Source organism: Lycorma delicatula, chromosome 11 (assembly GCF_047948215.1).
Source record: "Lycorma delicatula isolate Av1 chromosome 11, ASM4794821v1, whole genome shotgun sequence".
Lineage (NCBI taxonomy): Eukaryota > Metazoa > Arthropoda > Insecta > Hemiptera > Fulgoridae > Lycorma > Lycorma delicatula.
The window spans coordinates 56,887,452-56,909,650 of NC_134465.1; the positions used below are offsets into that span (position 1 = coordinate 56,887,452).

General features: G+C 30.2%; 1 protein-coding gene across 1 annotated transcript in view; it reads left to right on the top strand.

Moving 5' to 3' along the window:
• The window catches only part of LOC142331946 (homeobox protein CDX-1-like), a 114,766-nt gene extending 105,348 nt beyond the window's left edge, over positions 1–9,418 (top strand). Inside the window, exons 2-3 of the mRNA XM_075377998.1 lie at positions 3,372–3,517; positions 9,314–9,418. Coding sequence (XP_075234113.1) covers positions 3,372–3,517; positions 9,314–9,418 — 251 coding nt within the window. The remainder of the gene's footprint in view (positions 1–3,371; positions 3,518–9,313) is intronic.
• Positions 9,419–22,199: the final 12,781 nt, after the last annotated feature.

Sequence of the window (22,199 nt, forward strand, 5' to 3'; positions counted from 1 at the left end):
ATGTATTTTTTTAATACAAAAAACAGTTATCAATAAAAAAATCTAAAAGAATTTCCTGAATTATTATTTTTATTACTACTATTATCTCAATTATTAATTCATTTTTATAATGTTATTATATTTAACGTCTACATACGCTAAGTTAATACAATTTATTTATCACGTGTTTTGGCTGTTTTATGGCTTTTCTCCTTCCAATTATTAAAATGTTTGTTTTTCCGCCATTTTGAGGGTCTTCATTTGATTTACAAATTGATATTTATATATTTTAGTAATCTTTACATTAGTGTGTTTGAACCAACTTCATAGCTTACATTGTTAGTGTGATTATTAAAAAAAATTTAATTTTGGAAGTCATTTTGAGGTGAACTTGACGGCCGATCTGACCATACGTGTATTTTTGTAATCTTTTAACACTGCTTAATCCGAATTCAAAATCAAAATCCGAGACAAAAAGTGTTCACATATATACATTAAATCCAATAACGGAACTGTTCCTTCATTGATAAACAACAAATTTTTGTATTAACTGCATTGATTACTAGATTTATTGGCTGGTTAAATTTAGCTAGCGGTTAAATTTTGCACTATTTAAAACTGTTTAATGTGTACGGTGAAACTTCAATGAGCGACAGAAAAGTGCGACAATGCTTTAAAGCAACTTTAAAGCAGGACGTGCAGATGTTCATGATGCAGGCGGGTCAGGGAAGGAAGCGAGTGTCAACCAATTATCTCGTTGAGCGAGAGGATGAGGCAATTCGAGAAAATCGTCGGTTCACAATTTCTGTATTGAGTGATTCGTTTCCTGAAATTACAAGGTCAGCCCTCTACACTCAGTACCGCAAATTGTGTGCGAGATGGGTTCCCAAGATGCTTCTGATCATTACAAAACAATGAGAATGGACACCTCTCTAACGTTTCTCCAGTGCTACCACAATGAAGGAAAAGATTTTTTGAACAAAATTGTCACAGGGGGCGAGACGTGGGTCCATTTCGAAACTGAAGAAACAAAAGAACAATCCAAACAGTGGATGTAGTCTCATTCTCCCAGTAAACCAAAGAAGTTTAAGCGAACCTTTTCCAACAGAAAGTGTATGGCTACCGTGTTCTGGGACCGGAACGGAGTTCTCTTGGTAGAATTCATGGAACGTGCCACGACCATCACTGCAGCCTCATACTGCGTGATTCTTCAACGTCTACGACGGGCAATTCAGAATAAGCGGAGAGGAATGTTTACATCAGGCATTGTCTTTCCCCATGATAATGCTCGACAGCTGTAACAAAGAAGCTCCTGCAGCGTTTTCGTTGGGAAGTGTTTGATCACCCACCATACAGCCCGGACTTGGCTCCATCCGATTTTCATCTCTTTTCTCACATGAAACGCTGACTAGGAGGACAACATTTTGGCACAGATATCGAGCTGCAGACCAGCGTAGAAACACGGCTGAAAACACAGGCGGCTCCGTTCTATGACCAGAGTATTGGAAAGTTGGTACCACGCTACGACAAATTGCTAAATCGGAGTGGCGACTATGTAGAGAAATAGCGTAACTATGTAAGTACTTGTTACAAATAAAAAGTTTTTTATTTTCACTGTGGTTTTAATTTCGTGACCGATCGGACCTTGAAAAAAATAACCCTCGTAGTATATAAATTTATAATTTTTTTTTTCTGTATATAGTTACGAATAATAAAACAATATACTGAACAAATCTATCAATTATTATAGTTTAGTAAATGTTTTTAAAATTAATTTATTATAAATATTACAAAAAAAAGATAAAATAAAAGAAAAATATTATATAATACAGAAATATAACATTTCAATTTTAATGAAATAGATAGAGGAATATTTTTCTTTCGTTTTTCCAATAATTAAATAATCATAATAAAAAAAGTATGTTATTTTTTAAATCGTACAATGAAATGTAAATAATGTAGTATGTATAAAGGCATAAAAAAGATTATAATATATAATTATAATTTGTAACAGTTTTATATTTGGCGCCACAATCTGTGACGTCAATATTTCGAATTGAATGGCGTGTTGATGAAGTTGTACAGGATTGTTAGACCCTAGGGACAGATAACAATTGTTTCGAAGTCGGTGGAGGAATAACATACCATTCCTACTATTCACGGCACGACTTCATTCAGCCCTCCCTCAGCTCAAAAACTACTAACCATTTCATACCACTAACTCCCCCCTACAATGTTGCTGGTAAATAGAATGAATTCAACTGCCGCTATTATGATACTGTTATTAAACGTTAACCTCTTTTCCACCGACCAAGAAATGTTTCAATTTTAATTTTTTTTTTATGACTTATTTCAAATAATTTTGAATTAAATTCTCAGTGTCTCATAATGGAAATTACTGAACCAATAATTATCACTTATTGCAATCTGTTCATATTATTTTAATATGTTGAGGAATTATTTATTAATTAAAATATACCATTTAAAATTTTTAAGTATATTTCAATTTAAAAAAAATTAAGTTACATTAACGTTTTTTTATTTTACGTTCAACAAGAATTAAAAATCCAAACTAAGAAACAATGACAAAATTTACTTTCACATCTAATAAACAATTCAATGCACATTTGATTGAACAATTTACACATTAGTTAGTATTTCCAAATGCCATTCGATTTTTGAAATGGGTAAAGGATCTTTTTTCGAAAGTGTCTAAGCCTATTTAAAAGTAACATTATTATTTATAGGAAAAGTATTCTTGTGACATATATATTTGAACTGACTGATGCTAATTGTTTATCAGTAATCCAGTCTTGAGTAAAGGAACCTTGATATTGAACGTACTATGGAGCAACACACACGCCCAAAATATGGAAAGAAAGTTGTTTAATCTTGTTTCATAGCCCCCCCACTGTATGTAGATTGATCCCTTTCACAGGCCTACTAAAGGTAATTCTGTATATGGTTGTTTGGTGGCTATATAAAAAATCCCAAAAAAATAGTTGGTAAATTTTTCTGAAAATAATGATGTTCATTATATACTTCACCCTGCTGAACAGAGTGAAAATTTAACTAGTACAGCTAATTGTGTTGAATTTAACATGCCTATATACAATACTATTACAGCATACTGCAGAATTTGGCACAATGAAGCCAATTTGGAGACAGCTATGCCAATTTCAGTAGAAACTTTATCTCCTCTGAAGTCGCCTACAAGCTTTTTGATTGTAGCACCAACACATACTCACATGTACAAGACCCAATACATACACTCATGAAATATTGTTTATATCATCTCCCTTAAGCAGTAAACAAATCATTACAAATATAAAATTTAAATGAAACGAGCAATAAAAGAAACAAAAAATTATATTATTTTTTTGTGTTCACAGGTAAAACACGTACTAAAGATAAATATAGAGTTGTATATACAGATCATCAGAGATTAGAATTGGAAAAAGAATTTCATTACAGCAGATATATTACAATAAGACGGAAAGCTGAATTAGCAGCATCATTAGGCTTATCAGAACGACAAGTAAGTATTAATTTAAAATAATTTAAATAAAATATACTATAAGAAACTGTAAATTAGTAGGAAAAAATTCTTTCTCGTTGCTATTACTGGGGATAGCTGAAATGTAACACACATTGGAACATAATGGTCGAATAAAATGTTGCACAAAGCGTCTGTTACTTCTTGTGAAGTCGAGTACATCTATTACGTCAACACGTCTAAAACAATGTGAAGTGGTTGAATTTTTAGCAGTAGAGAAAACGAGTGTTACTGAGATTCATCGTCATCTAAAAGCCATAAATAGTAATAAACTGTTATTGAAATGCTATGAATAGGAAATCAAGAGAATTTTTTACATCACAAGCTGATACAGAGAATATTGAGTGAGAATAAACCTTACAGTGATTAAGTTTCTGAAGGATAACTGTAAATTCTGTGCTATAAATATTTACTTTAAAACGCCTTAGAAAATATGTGTACTGTGTTCAACAATCCATGGAGCAGATGATTCAGCTACATAGTAATGTTCGACCACACATATCACGTGCAACCACTAAGGCTCTTGTTAACTTGAAATGTGAATCTATTCCATATCCAATATACTCACAAGATTTGGTGTCCTGGAATTCTCACTACTTTCCACAATTAAAGAGGGATATTATGAGTATTCATTACATATGAATAATGACCTAGGATGCAGTGAGGTATTGGATCAAGGCAAGACCTGGTGGAAGCACTCTGAGAAAAGTGAGTTACTGTTAGATGAAATGTATACCACTTATAAATGGTGACTGCACACAAAGTTTTTATAGCAAATAAAATATAATTTCAATGCCATATCTATTTTCATTTGTGAGTTATGGACAACTATGTCTTACATTTCACCCAATCTTTGTATTTCTCACATAACTACTCATCTGAGACCACATGTTTGGTTTAATAACTCAGATTTCAGGCATAGATCAAACTGTTATTCATAACTTAATAAGCAGGTGGTTATGGACAGTTGCTATCGATACGCGTACACATTGCCGAATTATAATCAAATTACAAGGCATATGATAAATGAGTAATAGTTTCCATTTGCTTACATCTGATAAAACCATAATGTCATACAAAAATCTAAGTTTTGTAAGTGCATTTTGGAAAGGTATTTTATACCCAGGTGATATAGTTGCAGCACCGTAGTAGGGCGAAATAGATATTTCACACAGTATGGCAGTAACTATACTGTATCCAAATTTTACAACCACACATGTCAAACTATTTCTAAAACATAAAGCAAAACATCATTCAACTATACAATTAAATATTACATACAATTGGGTATTAATGTAGTAGACAATCTACCACTATAGTTAGTTAGTTCTTAGATGGTGCCACTGAAATGCTATACTGAAATAGAAAATAAATAAATAAAATCATAAATATAATTAACCAAACCTAACCGATGCTCGCTAACCTGGACTAGCGAGCGTAACAAGCATAGGGGTTAAGTTTAGTTAGATTATATTTATAATTTTATTTACTTATTTTCTTATTTCAATACAGCATTTCAGTGGCGCCATCTAAGAACTAACTACAAAGATACATTAATCGCCTGCTATATTAATACCTACAATTGAGTTTGAAGATGTAAAAAAAAATTATTCCTTTCTTATGTATATTTTTACACTTTTGAGTATAAAAGTAAACAAATATTTTAAGGTTGGGTAACTGAAAGATTTGAGTATGTTGTAACATTCTTCCTGCAACATCCAACTTGCATTATTAAAAATTTGGTTTCGTAACTTTATTAATTAATTTATAACAAATCATAGAGCAAACATAATAAATGTAGAAGTTTTCCTATATCATTATGATGTGTCACTATAAATATACATATATATATTTATAAAATGTATAACAAATTGAAGATTAGCAATTTGTGATTCGGTAGATCATTTTAAAACAATATAATGAATGTATCAGCAGCATAATATATATATATAAAGTTCCGTAATGTTAAAAGCCATATAATTAACTTTACTTCCGTAAAGTTAATTGCCATATAATATTAAATGTACCATTATAACAGTACAAAAAAATGAAACAGTCTAGTTACGGGTTTCACAAGTCATAATCAATTTTAGAGTAATACTCTAAAAACTTATTCCTTATCGAATTACCTAAATAACATTTCAAAATAATGTTGTCTGAAAATGTTTAAATCCAATACATCAAGGAAACTAAAAATTTAAATTTTTGTACATATATATATATATATATATATATTACAACCCACTTTTGAACTCCACCACACAATATTTAATTGGGTTGTAATATTTTTGGACTTATGGAACTTAACATAAAATAAATCCAATGAGGAAATAAAAATCAATATTTCCTCTGTTATATGATAGATCATATTTGAATATGGATACCGGTGCTGGTTGAGGTTTAATTAACCACATATATCAGAAATAGTCGGCTTGAGTACATGTCAAGATTGAAACATGTCATCAGGAATTTTTTTTTTTTGTCTTCAGTCATTTGACTGGTTTGATGCAGCTCTCCAAGATTCCCTATCTAGTGCTAGTCGTTTCATTTCAGTATACCCTCTACATCCTACATCCCCAACAATTTGTTTTACATACTCCAAACGTGGCCTGCCTACACAATTATTCCCTTCTACCTGTCCTTCCAATATTAAAGCGACTATTCCAGGATGCCTTAGTATGTGGCCTATAAGTCTGTCTCTTCTTTTAACTATATTTTTCCAAATGCTTCTTTCTTCATCTATTTGCCGCAATACCTCTTCATTTGTCACTTTATCCACCCATCTGATTTTTAACATTCTCCTATAGCACCGCATTTCAAAAGCTTCTAATCTTTTCTTCTCAGATACTCCGATTGTCCAAGTTTCACTTCCATATAAAGCGACACTCCAAACATACACTTTCAAAAATCTTTTCCTGACATTTAAATTAATTTTTGATGTAAACAAAATATATTTCTTACTGAAGGCTCGTTTAGCTTGTGCTATTCGGCATTTTATATCGCTCCTGCTTCGTCCATCTTTAGTAATTTTACTTCCCAAATAACAAAATTCTTCTACCTCCATAATCTTTTCTCCTCCTATTTTCACATTCAGCGGTCCATCTTTGTTATTTCTACTACATTTCATTACTTTTGTTTTGTTCTTGTTTATTTTCATGCGATAGGTCTTGCATAGGACTTCATCTATGCCGTTCATTGTTTCTTCTAAATGCTTTTAACTCTCGACTAGAATTACTATATCATCAGCAAATCGTAGCATCTTTATCTTTTCACCTTGTACTGTTATCTAAATTGTTCTTTAACATCATTAACTGCTAGTTCCATGTAAAGATTAAAAAGTAACGGAGATACGGAACATCCTTGTCGGACTCCCTTTCTTATTAGGGCTTCTTTCTTATGTTCTTCAATTGTTATTGTTGCTGTTTGGTTCCTGTACATGTTAGCAATTGTTCTTCTATCTCTGTATTTGAACCCTAATTTTTTTAAAATGCTGAACATTTTATTCCAGTCTACATTATCGAAAGCCTTTTCTAGGTCTATAAACGCCAAGTATGTTGGTTTGTTTTACTTTAATCTTCCTTCTACTATTAATCTGAGGCCTAAAATTGCTTCCCTTGTCCCTATACTTTTCCTGAAACCAAATTGGTCTTCTCCTAACACTTCTTCCACTCTCCTCTCAATTCTTCTGTATAAAATTCTAGTTAAGATTTTTGATGCATGACTAGTTAAACTAATTGTTCTGTATTCTTCACATTTTTCTGCCCCTGCTTTCTTTGGTATCATAACTATAACACTTTTTGAAGTCTGATGGAAATTCCCCATTTTCATAAATATTACACACCAGTTTGTATAATCTATCAATCGCTTCCTCACCTGCACTGCGCAGTAATTCTACAGGTATTCCGTCTATTCCAGGAGCCTTTCTGCCATTTAAATCTTTTAATGCTCTCTTAAATTCAGATCTCAGTATTGTTTCTCCCATTTCATCCTCCTCAACTTCCTCTTCTTCCTCTATAACACCATTTTCTAATTCATTTTCTCCGTATAACTCTTCAATATATTCCACCCATCTATCGACTTTACCTTTCGTATTATATATTGGTGTACCATCTTTGTTTAACACATTATTAGATTTTAATTTATGTACCCCAAAATTTTCCTTAACTTTCCTGTATGCTCAGTCTATTTTACCAATGTTCATTTCTCTTTCCACTTCTGAACACTTTTCTTTAATCCACTCTTCTTTAACCAGTTTGCACTTCCTGTTTATAGCATTTCTTAATTTCCGATAGTTCCTTTTACTTTTTTCATCACTAGCATTCTTATATTTTCTACGTTCATCCATCAGCTGCAATATATCGTCTGAAACCCAAGGTTTTCTACCGGTTCTCTTTATTCCGCCTAAGTTTGCTTCTGCTGATTTAAGAATTTCCTTTTTAACATTCTCCCATTCTTCTTCTACATTTTCTACCTTATCTTTTTTACTCAGACCTCTTGCGATGTCCTCCTCAAAAATCTTCTTTACCTCCTCTTCCTCAAGCTTCTCTAAATTCCACCGATTCATCTGACACCTTTTCTTCAGGTTTTTAAACCCCAATCTACATTTCATTATCACCAAATTATGGTCGCTATCAATGTCTGCTCCAGGGTAAGTTTTGCAGTCAACGAGTTGATTTCTAAATCTTTGCTTAACCATGACATAATCTATCTGATACCTTCCAGTATCGCCTGGCTTTTTCCAAGTGTATATTCTTCTATTATGATTTTTAAATTGGGTGTTGGCAATTACTAAATTATACTTCGTGCAAAATTCTATAAGTCGGTCCCCTCTTTCAATCCTTTTGCCCAGCCCGTATTCACCCACTATATTTCCTTCCTTGCCTTTTCCAATGCTTGCATTCCAATCTCCAACTATTATTAAATTTTCATCCCCTTTTACGTGTTTAATTGCTTCATCAATCTCTTCGTATACACACTCTACCTCATCATCATCATGGGCGCTTGTAGGCATATAGACGTTAACAATCGTTGTCGGTTTAGGTTTTGATTTTATCCTTATTACAATGATTATATCGCTATGCGTTTTGAAATACTCCACTCTCCTCCCTATCTTCTTGTTCATCACGAAACCTACTCCTGCCTGCCCATTATTTGACGCTGAGTTAATTACTCTAAAATCACCTGACCAAAAGTCGCCTTCCTCTTCCCACCGAACCTCACTAATTCCTACTATATCCACATTTGTCCTACCCATTTCCCTTTTTAAATTTTCTAGCCTACCAACCTTTTTCAAGCTTCTAACATTCCACGCTCCGACTCGTAGCCTCCGGAATATTTTACCAAGGAAGGCGCCTCCATTATTGCTATGTGAAAATGCAGAGCCACATTTTCTTGGAAAAAAAAGCAGCTGTAGTTTTCCATTGCTTTCAGCTGCGCAGTACTCAGAGGACTGAGTGATGTTGATACGGCCGTTTAAGTCGTCCTGACTCACGCCCCTAACAACTACTGAAAGAGCTGCTGCCCTCTTTCAGGAATCATTCCTTAGTCTGGCTCTCAACAGATACCTCTCCGATATGGTTGCACCTTCGGTCCAGCTACTCTGTATCCCTGAGCACTCAAGCCCCCTCACCAACGGCAAGGTCTCATGATTCATAGAGGAGGCATCAGGAATAGAAAAATAAATATGACGAATGAGAAAATAAAAATATGCATATTTATTTAACTTACAGGTTAATTTATAATTTAATAACTTTTATTTTATTTTTTTATTGTCAACAGGTGAAGATTTGGTTTCAAAACAGAAGAGCAAAGGAAAGAAAGCAAATGAAGAAAAGAGAAGAATTAATACACAAAGAAAAAATGCAACAATTAGCCTTGCTTTGAAAAATAAATAATAAATAAAAAAACTAAAGTAATACAGAGTGGATTATTTATGTAAAGTATGTGTATATACATTTTCCATGTACAGTAAGTGGTCTGATAAAAAAAAAACGAAAAATAACTAATTCAAGTGTTTTACTTTTTGTTTTAAAAAACTTGCTTTCAAAGTGTTTTATGTTTTCAGAAGATCTTTTAGTTAATTATTACTACTGGTAATAAAACTGACAAAGGATCTTTATACTTCTGAAAACATTTTATAGAACAATTTTATGTATCTTTTTAAGTGCACTATTTTTTTAATTATTTCAAAAACTGTTATTATATTTTGTCGTAATGTTTACTAAACTAAATTGGTGATTAGTAAATGCCTTTTTAACTGTTATTTGATAATAATAATAATAATGCTAAGAATAATATGTTTGAGGAATCATATAACCTCAAACTTATATTGCATATATCTAAAATATTTTGTAAATAAGTTGATTATGAATTCTATTTATTCTTTTTCATAAATTATAAGAGAAGACATCATATGAAATACTGTATTAAAGACAATTTTAAAAAAAATAAAAAAAATGGCATAACAATTAATAGATTATTGGGTTTTTGGACCGAAAATGATTCATCGCTCAATATTATTAAAAATAATACAATGGACATTAAATTATTTATTAAGAGTTTGTCTACTCTTTTATAATAATCATATTATACTTCGACCTAATAAGCTTCATCTGTTGAATTGTGTTTATTATTGCTTGACTATTTGTTATGTATAAATAATTATTTGTTATACTTTATATCTTTTTGTTCATTTGTTTTAATTAATTAGTTGTTATTATTATATAAAAATAAAAAAAATAGATTATATTATTATGTTTTAGATGAAATTAATTATCTGGACCAAATTATTTAATATAATTTAAAATTTTTTTGTTGGTTTTGGAAAAAAACATCTCTTATTTAGAGTTTTTGAAATAAGTAGTCTCATAAGCCCAGTATTATGCGAAATGGAAAAGTAAAAAAATGCTGGATTGTATGACTTCAACAAAAGATATGGCAATAAAAATAGTGTGAAATATAATTTAAAAAAATCTCTCTACTTTCAGTAAAATAAAAATAAAATCTGATAGAGATAGTATTTTATATTACAGTGGGCAACATAAAACTGAACCCATGACGTTAACCAATGCAGAATCTGTAGATTATGTTGAAATTAAATTTTGTGAATGATACGAATAAATTAAATAAGAAAAACACAAAACGTAATATAAATTTAGCATTTATTTACCTTATTAAAGATGTTCCAAAATGACCACCTTGGGCATCGAAGCACTTTTGTGCTCAACTGATCACATTGATTGATAGTTGTCAGACAGAAAACATTACTGTCAATTACTCGTTGAATGTTCACCTTCAGTTCATCAATATTGTGGGGTTTAGATGCATAAACTCTCTCCTTCAAGTAGCCCCAAAGGAAAAAATTGCAAGTAGACAACTCTATCTCTCCACCAACTATGTTTCCAAGAAGCCAGTTGCAATAATAGTCATTTCAGTTTGACTGTCTCCTTCAGTTGTTGCACAGTTGTAACATGGTACGGTTTCAACTTCAATTCATGAAGAATTTTATGACAAGATGTGTATTTAATACCAGATTGTAGGGATAACTTGCTTAGTGATTTTTTTTTTTGGACTGGCAGTAATTCTCCTTTCAATATCAGCAATGGTCTGTGGAGTCGTAATGGAAGGTTGTCTATTTCATTTGCATTTGAAACCGAGCCTTTTGTATGCCTTTTTAAACTAAATCGTGTATGCTACTCTTCGCTAGAATATAGGGATTCGGAAATTTTTCTAGAAATACTTGATGTGATTCTTCAAATGATCAAGAATGAATATAGCTCTCAATTATAGCTATCCTTTCCTGGATTGGCATTTTACACAAACACAACTACACCAACAAAATGTATACATACAATAACTGACATGTAACCACCTGACAATCGGCAGCAACATATACACTCACTGTTCATGCTAGTTGTGTGAAGAGTCTTTCATAAATAGTGTTGGGTAGCGGTTTCACTATGGGTACAGTTTTGTGTTGCTCACTCTGCACAATAATTTGGAATAAAGATTGTCATGTATTTTCTAATAAAATATTCATAGTTAAAAATTCTATCTTATATAACATTTACTACACAGTTTTTATGAGCAATAAAAATGTAGTACAACAGTAATTTTAATTATTAGAAGACAGAATATTTGATGAAATATAATATATGTTAAAAGTCAAAATTGAAAAAGACCATCAATATTAAGAGGAATATACACACACACACACACATATATATATATATATATATATATATTCTTCAAAATTAATTTTTTAATTTACCATTAACATTTTATATTTATTTGTCAGTTAAAAGAATATATAACCCAGTTACACAACATTGTCGCTAATCTGGTCAACCTAGTTTATAGTTTAGTTTGTTTACATGATGATAATGACCGGAGGTTTTTCCCTACTGAACGTTGAATTATTTCTAGTTTTTTTTTTATTACTATGTTTTTTACTATCAGAGAAAAAATAATTTTTCATATACATTTCAGTTGATAAACCAGATTATTACATTAATCGTAATTTGTTACATTTATCTTTATTATCGAGGACCCACTGATCTCTTAAAATTCTAGATAACTATTATCTGAAGTAGTTTTGGGCATCATTGAGTTTTCTCATTTTTTCGCTCAACTTTGGATACGTTCTTACTATTTCGTGATTAAATATCAACTGGATTAGTTGTTTAAGACATGAGAACCTTTATTCTTTATTATGTTGCTGCTGGGAGTATTTCTGTCAAATAAACCATCCATTGGTAATAAAAAATCATCAAACACAGGTTGTGGTGCTTAGTGAGTAAAGCAGACTCCTTGGCTTATTCAGCATGAAATAATCAAAGATGGATAAATGATTTCTATCTCTGCTCAAATAGAAATAACCAAGGTGATCTTAAATCATAAAACAATCATGTTTTGTAAATAACATTTAAAAGAAACGATGTAAATTAATCTTATAAGTAAATTCATTCATTTAGGTCCAGATAAGATGTTAATTTATATATTGTTTTTATTATAATGGTTGTGAGAGTAAATGATAAATATTGTTTATATTTTTTTAAAAGGTAAACAAAAAATTCTGACACCATAATCAATCCAGACTAAAGTTTGTTCTCTTTAAGCATTTGAAGAGGACAACAATTTTTTATAGGCTTATTTAAAAATGTAAATTGTAGAGTTTTTATTTAATTGAAACAATATACAAGCATAATAAAACTAATTTATAAAATTTAAAAAAATTATATGGTGACAATGTTTTTTTTTTTTGAAAAATCTTGTAATGCCTAAGAAATCGTGAAATATGTAATAAAACATAATTAAAAAAGCATTTTGGTAGATAATATATCATTAAGAAGGAAAAAATATATATAAACAAATACCAGTATTAATAAAATCCAATATATACTTATATCTAAAAAAAATAATAAATAAAATAAAATAATATAATATCAGTTTCAACAGCCCAAATTTTAAAGTAGAAGATTAATGAAAGATGTAGTCCACTTATTACTTTTTTAAACCTCCAGGATCACTTTTAGGTGTTGAGAGGATGAGATGAATGACAATTTTTGTACTGTGTGAAAATGCCATGCCTGACCTGGATTTGAACCTGGGACATCTGGATGAAAGGTCGACATGCTACCACTCGCACCACAACACTTATTACTTGGATTGACCAAAGTAAACACTTTTTTTTTGTAAACAATTCTCTTATATGAATTGAATATAAGAGAATTCTTCAAGATTTCTTTTTTCATTTACTTTAAGTCATTATATAAAAGAATTAGTATAAGTTAATTACTTAAACAATATTGGTGACAGGTTTTAATCTTTTTTTCTGGTAAATATCTTGAGTGTTTTTGTTTTTTTTTCTATTAACAAATATTGAAAAATGAAAGATAATTGATAACTACAAATGAGAATAGTCTGGATTTTTGTTTATGGTAAACTTTTAAAAATAAAATCAATCTTTCTTTCCAAAGTTTTTATGCTAGATTGATGCTTGTATATTTTCAATCAAAGCTTTAAAAAATGAAATTGTTTCATTTGTGTTTTAAACATAACACCTTCTCTATTAAAAATAAAAAACATATTTGTAGTTTGTCTAATAATTTATAAACATAAAATTATGAAATTTGAAGTACATAGAATAATTTTATTAACATAAATATACTGTTATAAAAATATGCACAGAAAATTTTATTTGTAGTACATAGTCCTCATAAAGGAAATCCTGGTTTATTGGGTTATGGATTAACAAGGGACTGGTATTATTAAAAAAAAATAAAAGTGCCAGAATTTTTTGTTATACCTTTAATAGAAAAATATTTTTTGTAAATAATAGTATTAATAATAATAGACATTTTTAATAATTTAGCTTGTATTAATAATTTTATAATAAAAAAAAATAATAAAAATGTATTATTTATAAATTGTTAACATAGTTTTGAGTAATAATTATTTTTGGTAAATGAGTTCAGAGAGATCTCAAAAGGTATATCTAAACAAATTCAAGTGTTTAGTTCTTTGAATTTAATGGTGTTTATAAGTAATTCTAGTGTTTATAATAACGACATTTCTTCTATCACAGTTTACAAAATTATTCTATTGTTTACGTGCACACATACACAATCTTCTATTATTACCAGATTCCATATCAAACTGTCTGCGCACACTTCCCGCAGGTAGTTCTTCCAGTCAGTCAAGTATTGAAACTCATTCCTAATTCTTCTGTACAATAAGCGGTGTTGTATCCATGAATAAATAAATAAAATGATTGTGTCAAATGGTAGTTTACTAGCTGGTGACCAAGTATTATTCCTGAGACCGATTTCAGTCCTGCAGCCAGTTTTGCTACACCTCCATCTATCATTTTTATCAGAAAGATATATCATCTTGTTATTGCAGTGCCAAGGGTTATGAAGAATTCCTTTTGGTTGCAAAAATTCAATGCCTTTCTCCTTTGAATCAATTTCCATAACTAAACAAAACATCTTTACAGCGCAATAACTAGACAGACTTTCTTTCTTTTTCCTGTTTAGCCTCCAGGAATTACCATTCAGGTATTACTTCAGAGGATGATATTATGAGTGTAAATGAAGTGCAGTCTCAGTTCGACTATTCCTGAGAGGTGTGGTTAATTTTAACCCAATTACCAAAGAACACTGGTATCCCCAATCTTGTACTCAAATCTGTATAAAAGTAACTGCTTTTACTAGGAGTTGAATGCTGGAACTCTCGACTTCCAAATCATTTGATTTGGGAAGACACATTCACAACTAGACCAACCCCGTGAGTTAACTAGACACAGACTGATTACAGGTATTTTTAGTAGTAAAAATGGTTTTCATGAACATTAAATATGAGACTATTATACAACGTTTTAATAAGAACAAACAAACATGTGGTTTATTTTTTTTTAATAAATAACATGTTTACAGTGTAATTATAGCACGACAAGGTGAATATAATTATGGGGAAAAAAATATAAATATTCACAGTGTATATACATTAGTACAATGGTAAGTAAAAAAATAGCTGCAATGTTTTTTCAATTTATTTACACAATTGCAGTTAGACATATAATTTTTCCATTTAAGTCTCCTTCCTTTTTTATGCATATGGTCGGTGATCGACAAACTTGCATGTTCTCTCACAAGAAAGAAGGATCAATCACATATAGTCCTGAATTTTTTTCCAGAATTGTTTGAGCTTTCTCTCCTTTCTTTAGTACAATTAAAAATTTTCATTTTCTGTTTTTTTCAAAATTTAGATTCATCTACTAAAGTGGAGTGCTGCAGTAAGACTTAAAAAATCTCACAACACAAAATCTCAGAACCCAGGTATTCTGAATGGATTGTAACAAAAGTATATGGAATATGTTCCTTAGATCCATTAGAAAAAAGTTTACCTATTAAAAATTTGCATCTTTTAGTTTATAATAAAATTTGTTGCAAAATATTAAAAAAATGAGTATATCGGTGCTTAATTGACTTTGTTTAATTTTTTTTTGTAACTATGGAAAAAATATAGAGTAATTATTTAAAAAAACAAAAAAATATCAATTAATTACAAAAAAAATTATTCGACTAATTTTTAGCTTTATATTTGTTGCCTTGCAGCTAAGGAATGTTAAAAGTTGGTTAATAATAGTATGAAAATCAAGGAAAATATTTTTAAAAGACTGTACACTGACAGAAATTTTATTACAATTTAACGCAATATTTATTATTTAATAAATATAATATATTATAATATAATATATTTATATTTTATTTAATATTTATTATTTTTACAACATTAAATGTAATAATTTTAATTTATTACATTATCTCCAATCTCTCTTAAGTGAACTATAGGTGAGGAATTTAAACAGCTGTTCCCAATGCATTCTAAACATTCAATTGTACAATATAAACTGGTTTTCCTACATCCACAAGCTTTTTTTACATGTGCAAAAAGCAATTTTAGTAAATTTTCTGGAGCTGGTGCCTGAGTAAAGTAATATAGGCTTAAGGCATCATTTTCCCATATCCAAACCCACATCTCTGGTTTAATTCCTGATCATAATCAAACTTTAAGATATACTCTTTTTAAATACTGAAAAGCTGCATTAGATTATTAGGAAGTAAAGATGATAACTGAACACTACCTATTTTAGTAGTTCTTTGGTAAACATACTGTATCATAACATATCTAAATTTTCAATGTTTTTGGTGTGTTGTATAATGCAAGTATACAAGTAATTCCCGCTTTATACACAGAACTAAAACCTGCATGGGAATTAGAGAAAATTTTAGCGGCGTCCAAGTAGATCCTTTCAATTTTCAAATGATTTGGCAAACTTATTTTTACTACTGTTGAAAAAAACAAGAAGTTGTATAACAGCCACTCAGTGCTTGTAAAAAAAAGAATGCAGTCTCTATATGTAGGCAATGTTTTTTCCAAAGATTTTGATGAAAACATTACTCATTGATTTTCCGTTTGGTGGCTTTCAAAAATAAATTTTGTGACCTTCAGGACTTCGGGCACTAAGTAAAACCAGAAGGTATTTATCTTGAGAAACCACAACATTCTGTGTTTTTATATGTAATTGCCATTTCTACTATTAGTAAATCAGTATCAGTTTATGCTTGGCATGAAAACATGTTATTTTCAGAGAATTTCTTTTGCATCAGATCAATTAATTTGCTTTATTGTTATTGGTGAGGAACTTATCTTAAGTAATTTTTAAGTGCATATCTTCATCAAAAATAATATCAGCTGATGAATTTTTCATAAAGTGCTGATTTCTTTCAGCTGATTTTGTAGCCATCAAATACTAGATAAACATTTTTACCATAGTTATTTTTTATATGCCTAACATAATGATCACAAACATTTTAAACGCCCAAACATTTTTCCATTTGCAGTGATACAAAAGCAATCCTCTATCAACAGAATAACTGAAGTTATGTACATTATTAACATTTACTGACAGTTCTGGAAATTCATAAAACGTGGATTTCCAAGTTTTTTGCATTTCACCATCTTTGAACAGAGCTAGAGAATAAGGTGCTAGTTCAAAAGATATGTAATTTTGAAGTTCATCTGTAAATTTTTTTAACACACAAATACACTGAAAAAGCAACAAAGGATTGATTGGAATAATATCATCAACATTAATTTTGCTTTTATTGCCCAATAAAGAAGTTATTTTGTCTTTCCTTGATAATTTTAGCTGGTTAAAAGTTTGTACATCAGTTTTTTCATTATTTTCATACCTTCTTCAAAAGTATTGAAACAATTGACTTTTTCATTGCCGGCAATCCCTGTAGCAATAGATAAAATAAATGGACTATCAGGAAAGGGAGTGTTACTCAAAAAATTCTTCTATGTAACAATATCAATATTATCCCTTTTAATTCTTGCATCTGTAGCATCAGCATATTGATGGCTCTTTTTATACGATACAAAACTGTAATCTTACATTCCTTCAATTATAATAATGTGTAAATTATTCCTTTTACCCATTTATAAACTATGCTTCTAGTAACTCATCTTTTAAAAGGGCTTCCCTCAACACACATAGATTTCATTAAAGTCTGCTCGATTGTTTGATCCGTGGCAATTCCTAAAAAAAAGGAATCCAAATGTCTGGCTGTAAAATATCCACCTGTAAATTTTGTGAACTCCAAAGGATCAATTTTCATTTGCAATTCCTTCATATCTAGTATGTAAAACTGAGCGGCTTTTACATATGGTAAATGTCCTGCTGCATGAAAGAATGGCATCATTAATTTCATAGTATATAAATGAACAATCACCCATTCAGTCTGCATCAATGAAATCTTTTACGATGGAGACCACTGAAATTTAAGTTATCCATAATTTAGATGTTTTGTTTTTATTATCCAGCTCATCCAATTTTTTCTTGAACATTTCAGCTATTTCTATGAAACCTTTGTTTTCTATTATTTCTGTATAATTAAAAATTTAAAAAAATACTGGAATTTTGTTCATCATCGATTAATTGTAAGAATTTAGGATTGTTACTCATATGATCTTTAAAAATTAAACGTGATAAAGTTTGTTGTAATAATATATGAGCACGTTCTGCACTTGCACAGGCACATCCAGACAATATGTAATCTACCGTATTTTCAGCATACACGGAAGTAAAAGCTTCTTTAATTCCAATACGTTATAATATAGCTAATAGCTCCCATGTGTGTATGAAAAGATCCCAATTTAACAACTAATATTTCATCGGATAAATTAAATGCTGAAACAATATCATGAGATTTCATGTATAACAGCTGATCAAACATTATAACACATGTTCTCATATTTAGAGATTTTGCATTTTCTACTGATGTTTTCATAGCAGTGTATTATAGTGTGTTATAATCGCTGGGAGATGCATTAATAAATTGTAAAAATATTATAAATGAAATATCAAAATCTTGTGCATTTGTTAACAAATTCATAAATCTATTCCAGCCAGTGAAATCATTATTACTCTTCTAAGAATATTCAACTTTGAAGTAATAGTTGACCTTAGATTTAATACTTTATTTGGTAGTGTAATGGTTATATTTTTGAATCCTTGACTGGCTGAGTAAGGATAAATTTCATTCAGTTGGAATATTTCCTTTTTCCACTTTCCACATCAGACTCTGATGACATTTTCCCCAAATGTTTTATTGCTTCTGCAAGTACCTTCATTTGGAGTAACAATTTCAATTGACCTGAAATTATGAAAAATTCCTTTGTCATCAATAGTATTCACACTGAAGTCAGCATTATCGTGGGCAAACTGAACAAAAGTATTGGGCTGTATTTTAGGTGGAATAACTTTGCTTCTTTATATGAACTACAAAAACCCAAAGCATTATTACATATTTGTATTACTTTTTGAACCAAATTTTTGATGAAGCTTGACAGATAAAGAAACACGTAATGGTGATATAAAAGGTTGTGGTTGTACTGCAGAAACAATAGTGTGAGCTATTGAGATGCATTTATTTTCATAATTACATAATTTTCTGGCTTGCTTCATTTATCTGTTAAAATTATTTCAGACAACATGAAAAGTAACGATTCTGGAATAGTCATGAATTCTTGTGAAGTTGAAATTTGAACCTATTCCACACCCTTCAGAATCAATGCCCTGCAGTTTTTTTTGTTTCTGCATTACAGAATTATTTAAGGGCATTTATCTGACCACAAATTATGAATTGGAGGATGCAGTGAGATCACGGATCAAGGAAAGATCGCCATTCTTCATTGATGGAATGAGGAAACTGATTTACTTTGGGAGTAAAGTATAGGCTATATAAGAAGTGACTATGTAACCCACCGGGTTGGTCTAGTGGCTAACGCGTCTTCCCAAATCAGCTGATTTGGAAAGTCGAGAGTTACAGGGTTCAAGTCCTAGTAAAGTCAGTTGTTTTTACATGGATTTGAATACTAGATCGTGTATACCGGTGTTCTTTGGTAGTTGGGTTTCAATTAACCACACATCTCAGGAATGGTTGAACTGAGAATGTACAAACTACACTTCATTTACACTCATTACATATCATCCTCTGAAGAATTATCTAAACGGTAGTTACCGGAGGCTAAACAGGAAAAAAAAAGAAGTGACTGTGGAAAAATAAATAAGTCTGTAACAAATAAAATGCACTTTTATGCCATATTTGTTCCTTTTGGCTATTTGTTTTCACTTGTGAGTTATCAGTTACTGCATTACATTTCACCCACTCCTTGAATATTATAAAATATATACAAGTAGAAATATAATCACTGTATCAATGATAAAATTTTATGGAATTTGATACAATCTTCTTGTCAATTATCATAAACCTTAGTGAAAAAAATTGATGTAATAATACATAAATTTAATTATTAATCTACAAGGTTTCAATAAAAAACTATAACGCCCAGTATACCCATAAATTTATTTATTTAGTTAATAAAAACATTTAATTTAAATATGGTAAATTATTGAGTTGTGCCTAACAACAACATGTACACTCTTTAAATTCTATCTCGGTTTCACTTCTAGTTGTTACACTACATTGTGGTATATACATGTTTTATTTATTTACATAAAGTTCGTAGCAAAAAAAACTGCAAGATTTTGATTTTAATAATATCCTCATTTACGGAACTGTATGTTAGAGTTCGGTTATTGAAACGCATATTACAAACATTTTTATTTGTTTCACTCCTTGCAAGGTTTAGTGATATTATTTGCTTTCTACTTTTCTTAAAAATGTTTTTCTCATAAAGAAATTTACATGCTTTGTATGTAAAAATCTTGGCAATTTTCTTTTACCAAAATACTGCAGTGTAATCATAAAGTCACAGTGGGCAGAATTTAATAAAAAGGAGTACTTACAGTTTTATCTTGAAAAACATTTTTTTTAATAAAGCTTTGAAGATTTGTTTTACATTACTTATAACTGAAATTTTCATTATATTGAATTACTCCCAGAATAACAAACTTTATTGTATGGAATCCCTTATGATTTGATAAGACGAATAAATAATCAAAATTGATCACTTATTCGTTATCAAATACAGAAGCAAACATCAATTACGCTGGAATCTAAATAATGGTAATATACTAATACATATGAAAGAATTAACATATTCATCTTTATGTAATAATACCTATTATATAAAGAGGAAGAAGGGTTTTTTGTTTGTTCAGGATAAACAATAAACGACTTCATCTATCACAACCAAATTTTTGGGGATAATTGAGAAGGTTTTTAGATATATTTAATCTTGAAAAGAACTGGTTTAAGATCAAACTTAAACCAATTGAAAACTTAACGATAAACTTAAATGAATTGCATGTCTCTATCAGTGTGTGAGCTGGGTTTGAACTGAATGATTCAAATCAGTCAAAAATAATAGAATTAAATTTACACAAAATGAAATAAATTTCTCTATAACAATAATGGGCTTCCTGTGGGAATTACACCAACTGGTAACACACAGGGTGCCCTTAGGCACTGTTTTGGGAGGTGCAATGGTATGCTCTTGTATTTCTGTAAACCATCGTCCAATTTTCAAAATTCAAATGAGGTATTTCTTAATAGGTTGAAGACTAACTTTTGCATGCATCAGGTACACTGTAGATTTAACAGATCACAGTTATTTGTAAATAATATATATATATATATATATATATATATATATATATATATATATATATATATATATATATATATATATATATATATATATATATAAATAAATTCCATATCTCCTCTATGTAAATTTTAGCTAATCATATATTTTTTTTAGAATTTAAGGAACATTTTCACCTTTACTTTTTTTTGTTTTGCAAAGCACTATAATGAATAAAAAAGTAAAGGTAAGAATGTTCTTTAAAATCTGTACTTTGTGGAATGGCTGAAAAAAATATTATACGATTAGCTAATATATATGTATATATAAAAAGTTTGTCTGTTTGTTATTGCATCATGTGAGAACCAACCGACCGATTACTTTCAAATTTGCAAGATACATTTGTGTTATCCTACGGAAGGTTTAAAGTCATCGAACAAGGCCCTAGTTCTCTTGAAGATTAAGATATTAATAATTTCTTTGCTCCCAAGGAAGGTGAAGTTGTGAATTAAAGATATTCGACAAGATAAAAATAGATTTATTCTTCTACTTTATTATATTTCTGCTATCATGGCAAAGAAATAAGTTATGAATTTTTCGTTGTAGAAGGTGTGTGTACTTTAGTTATCTCATAGTTACTATCATTCTATCTTTTGTAATTTAGCTTCATTTTCTATAAAGCCTAAATACTGTATTATTATTTATTAACATTATTCTCATAACTATAACGATAACCTACTGCGTGGCAGTCTAAGGGGTAGATGCCCTCTGGACAGATGGGAATGGTGACCTGACTAAAGTAAGCTCTGCAGGTGCCTAGGGCATTGGTCCCCCCAGCAAATTGAGAATGGCGAGCAAAAGGAGCTCTGCATCCATGAGGTAGGCCCCTAAGTTGGCTTCAGGATTTGCCTGGGCTAATCTGAGCCCTGAGGGTCTAGGTTCTGACTAAATGGGCCAGCTAATGTATAAGTTTAAAAAACCCAGTTAACTCAAAATGCAAAAGCAATTTCAATAGGTAAATGAAAGACTGCCACAGCTGACTTTC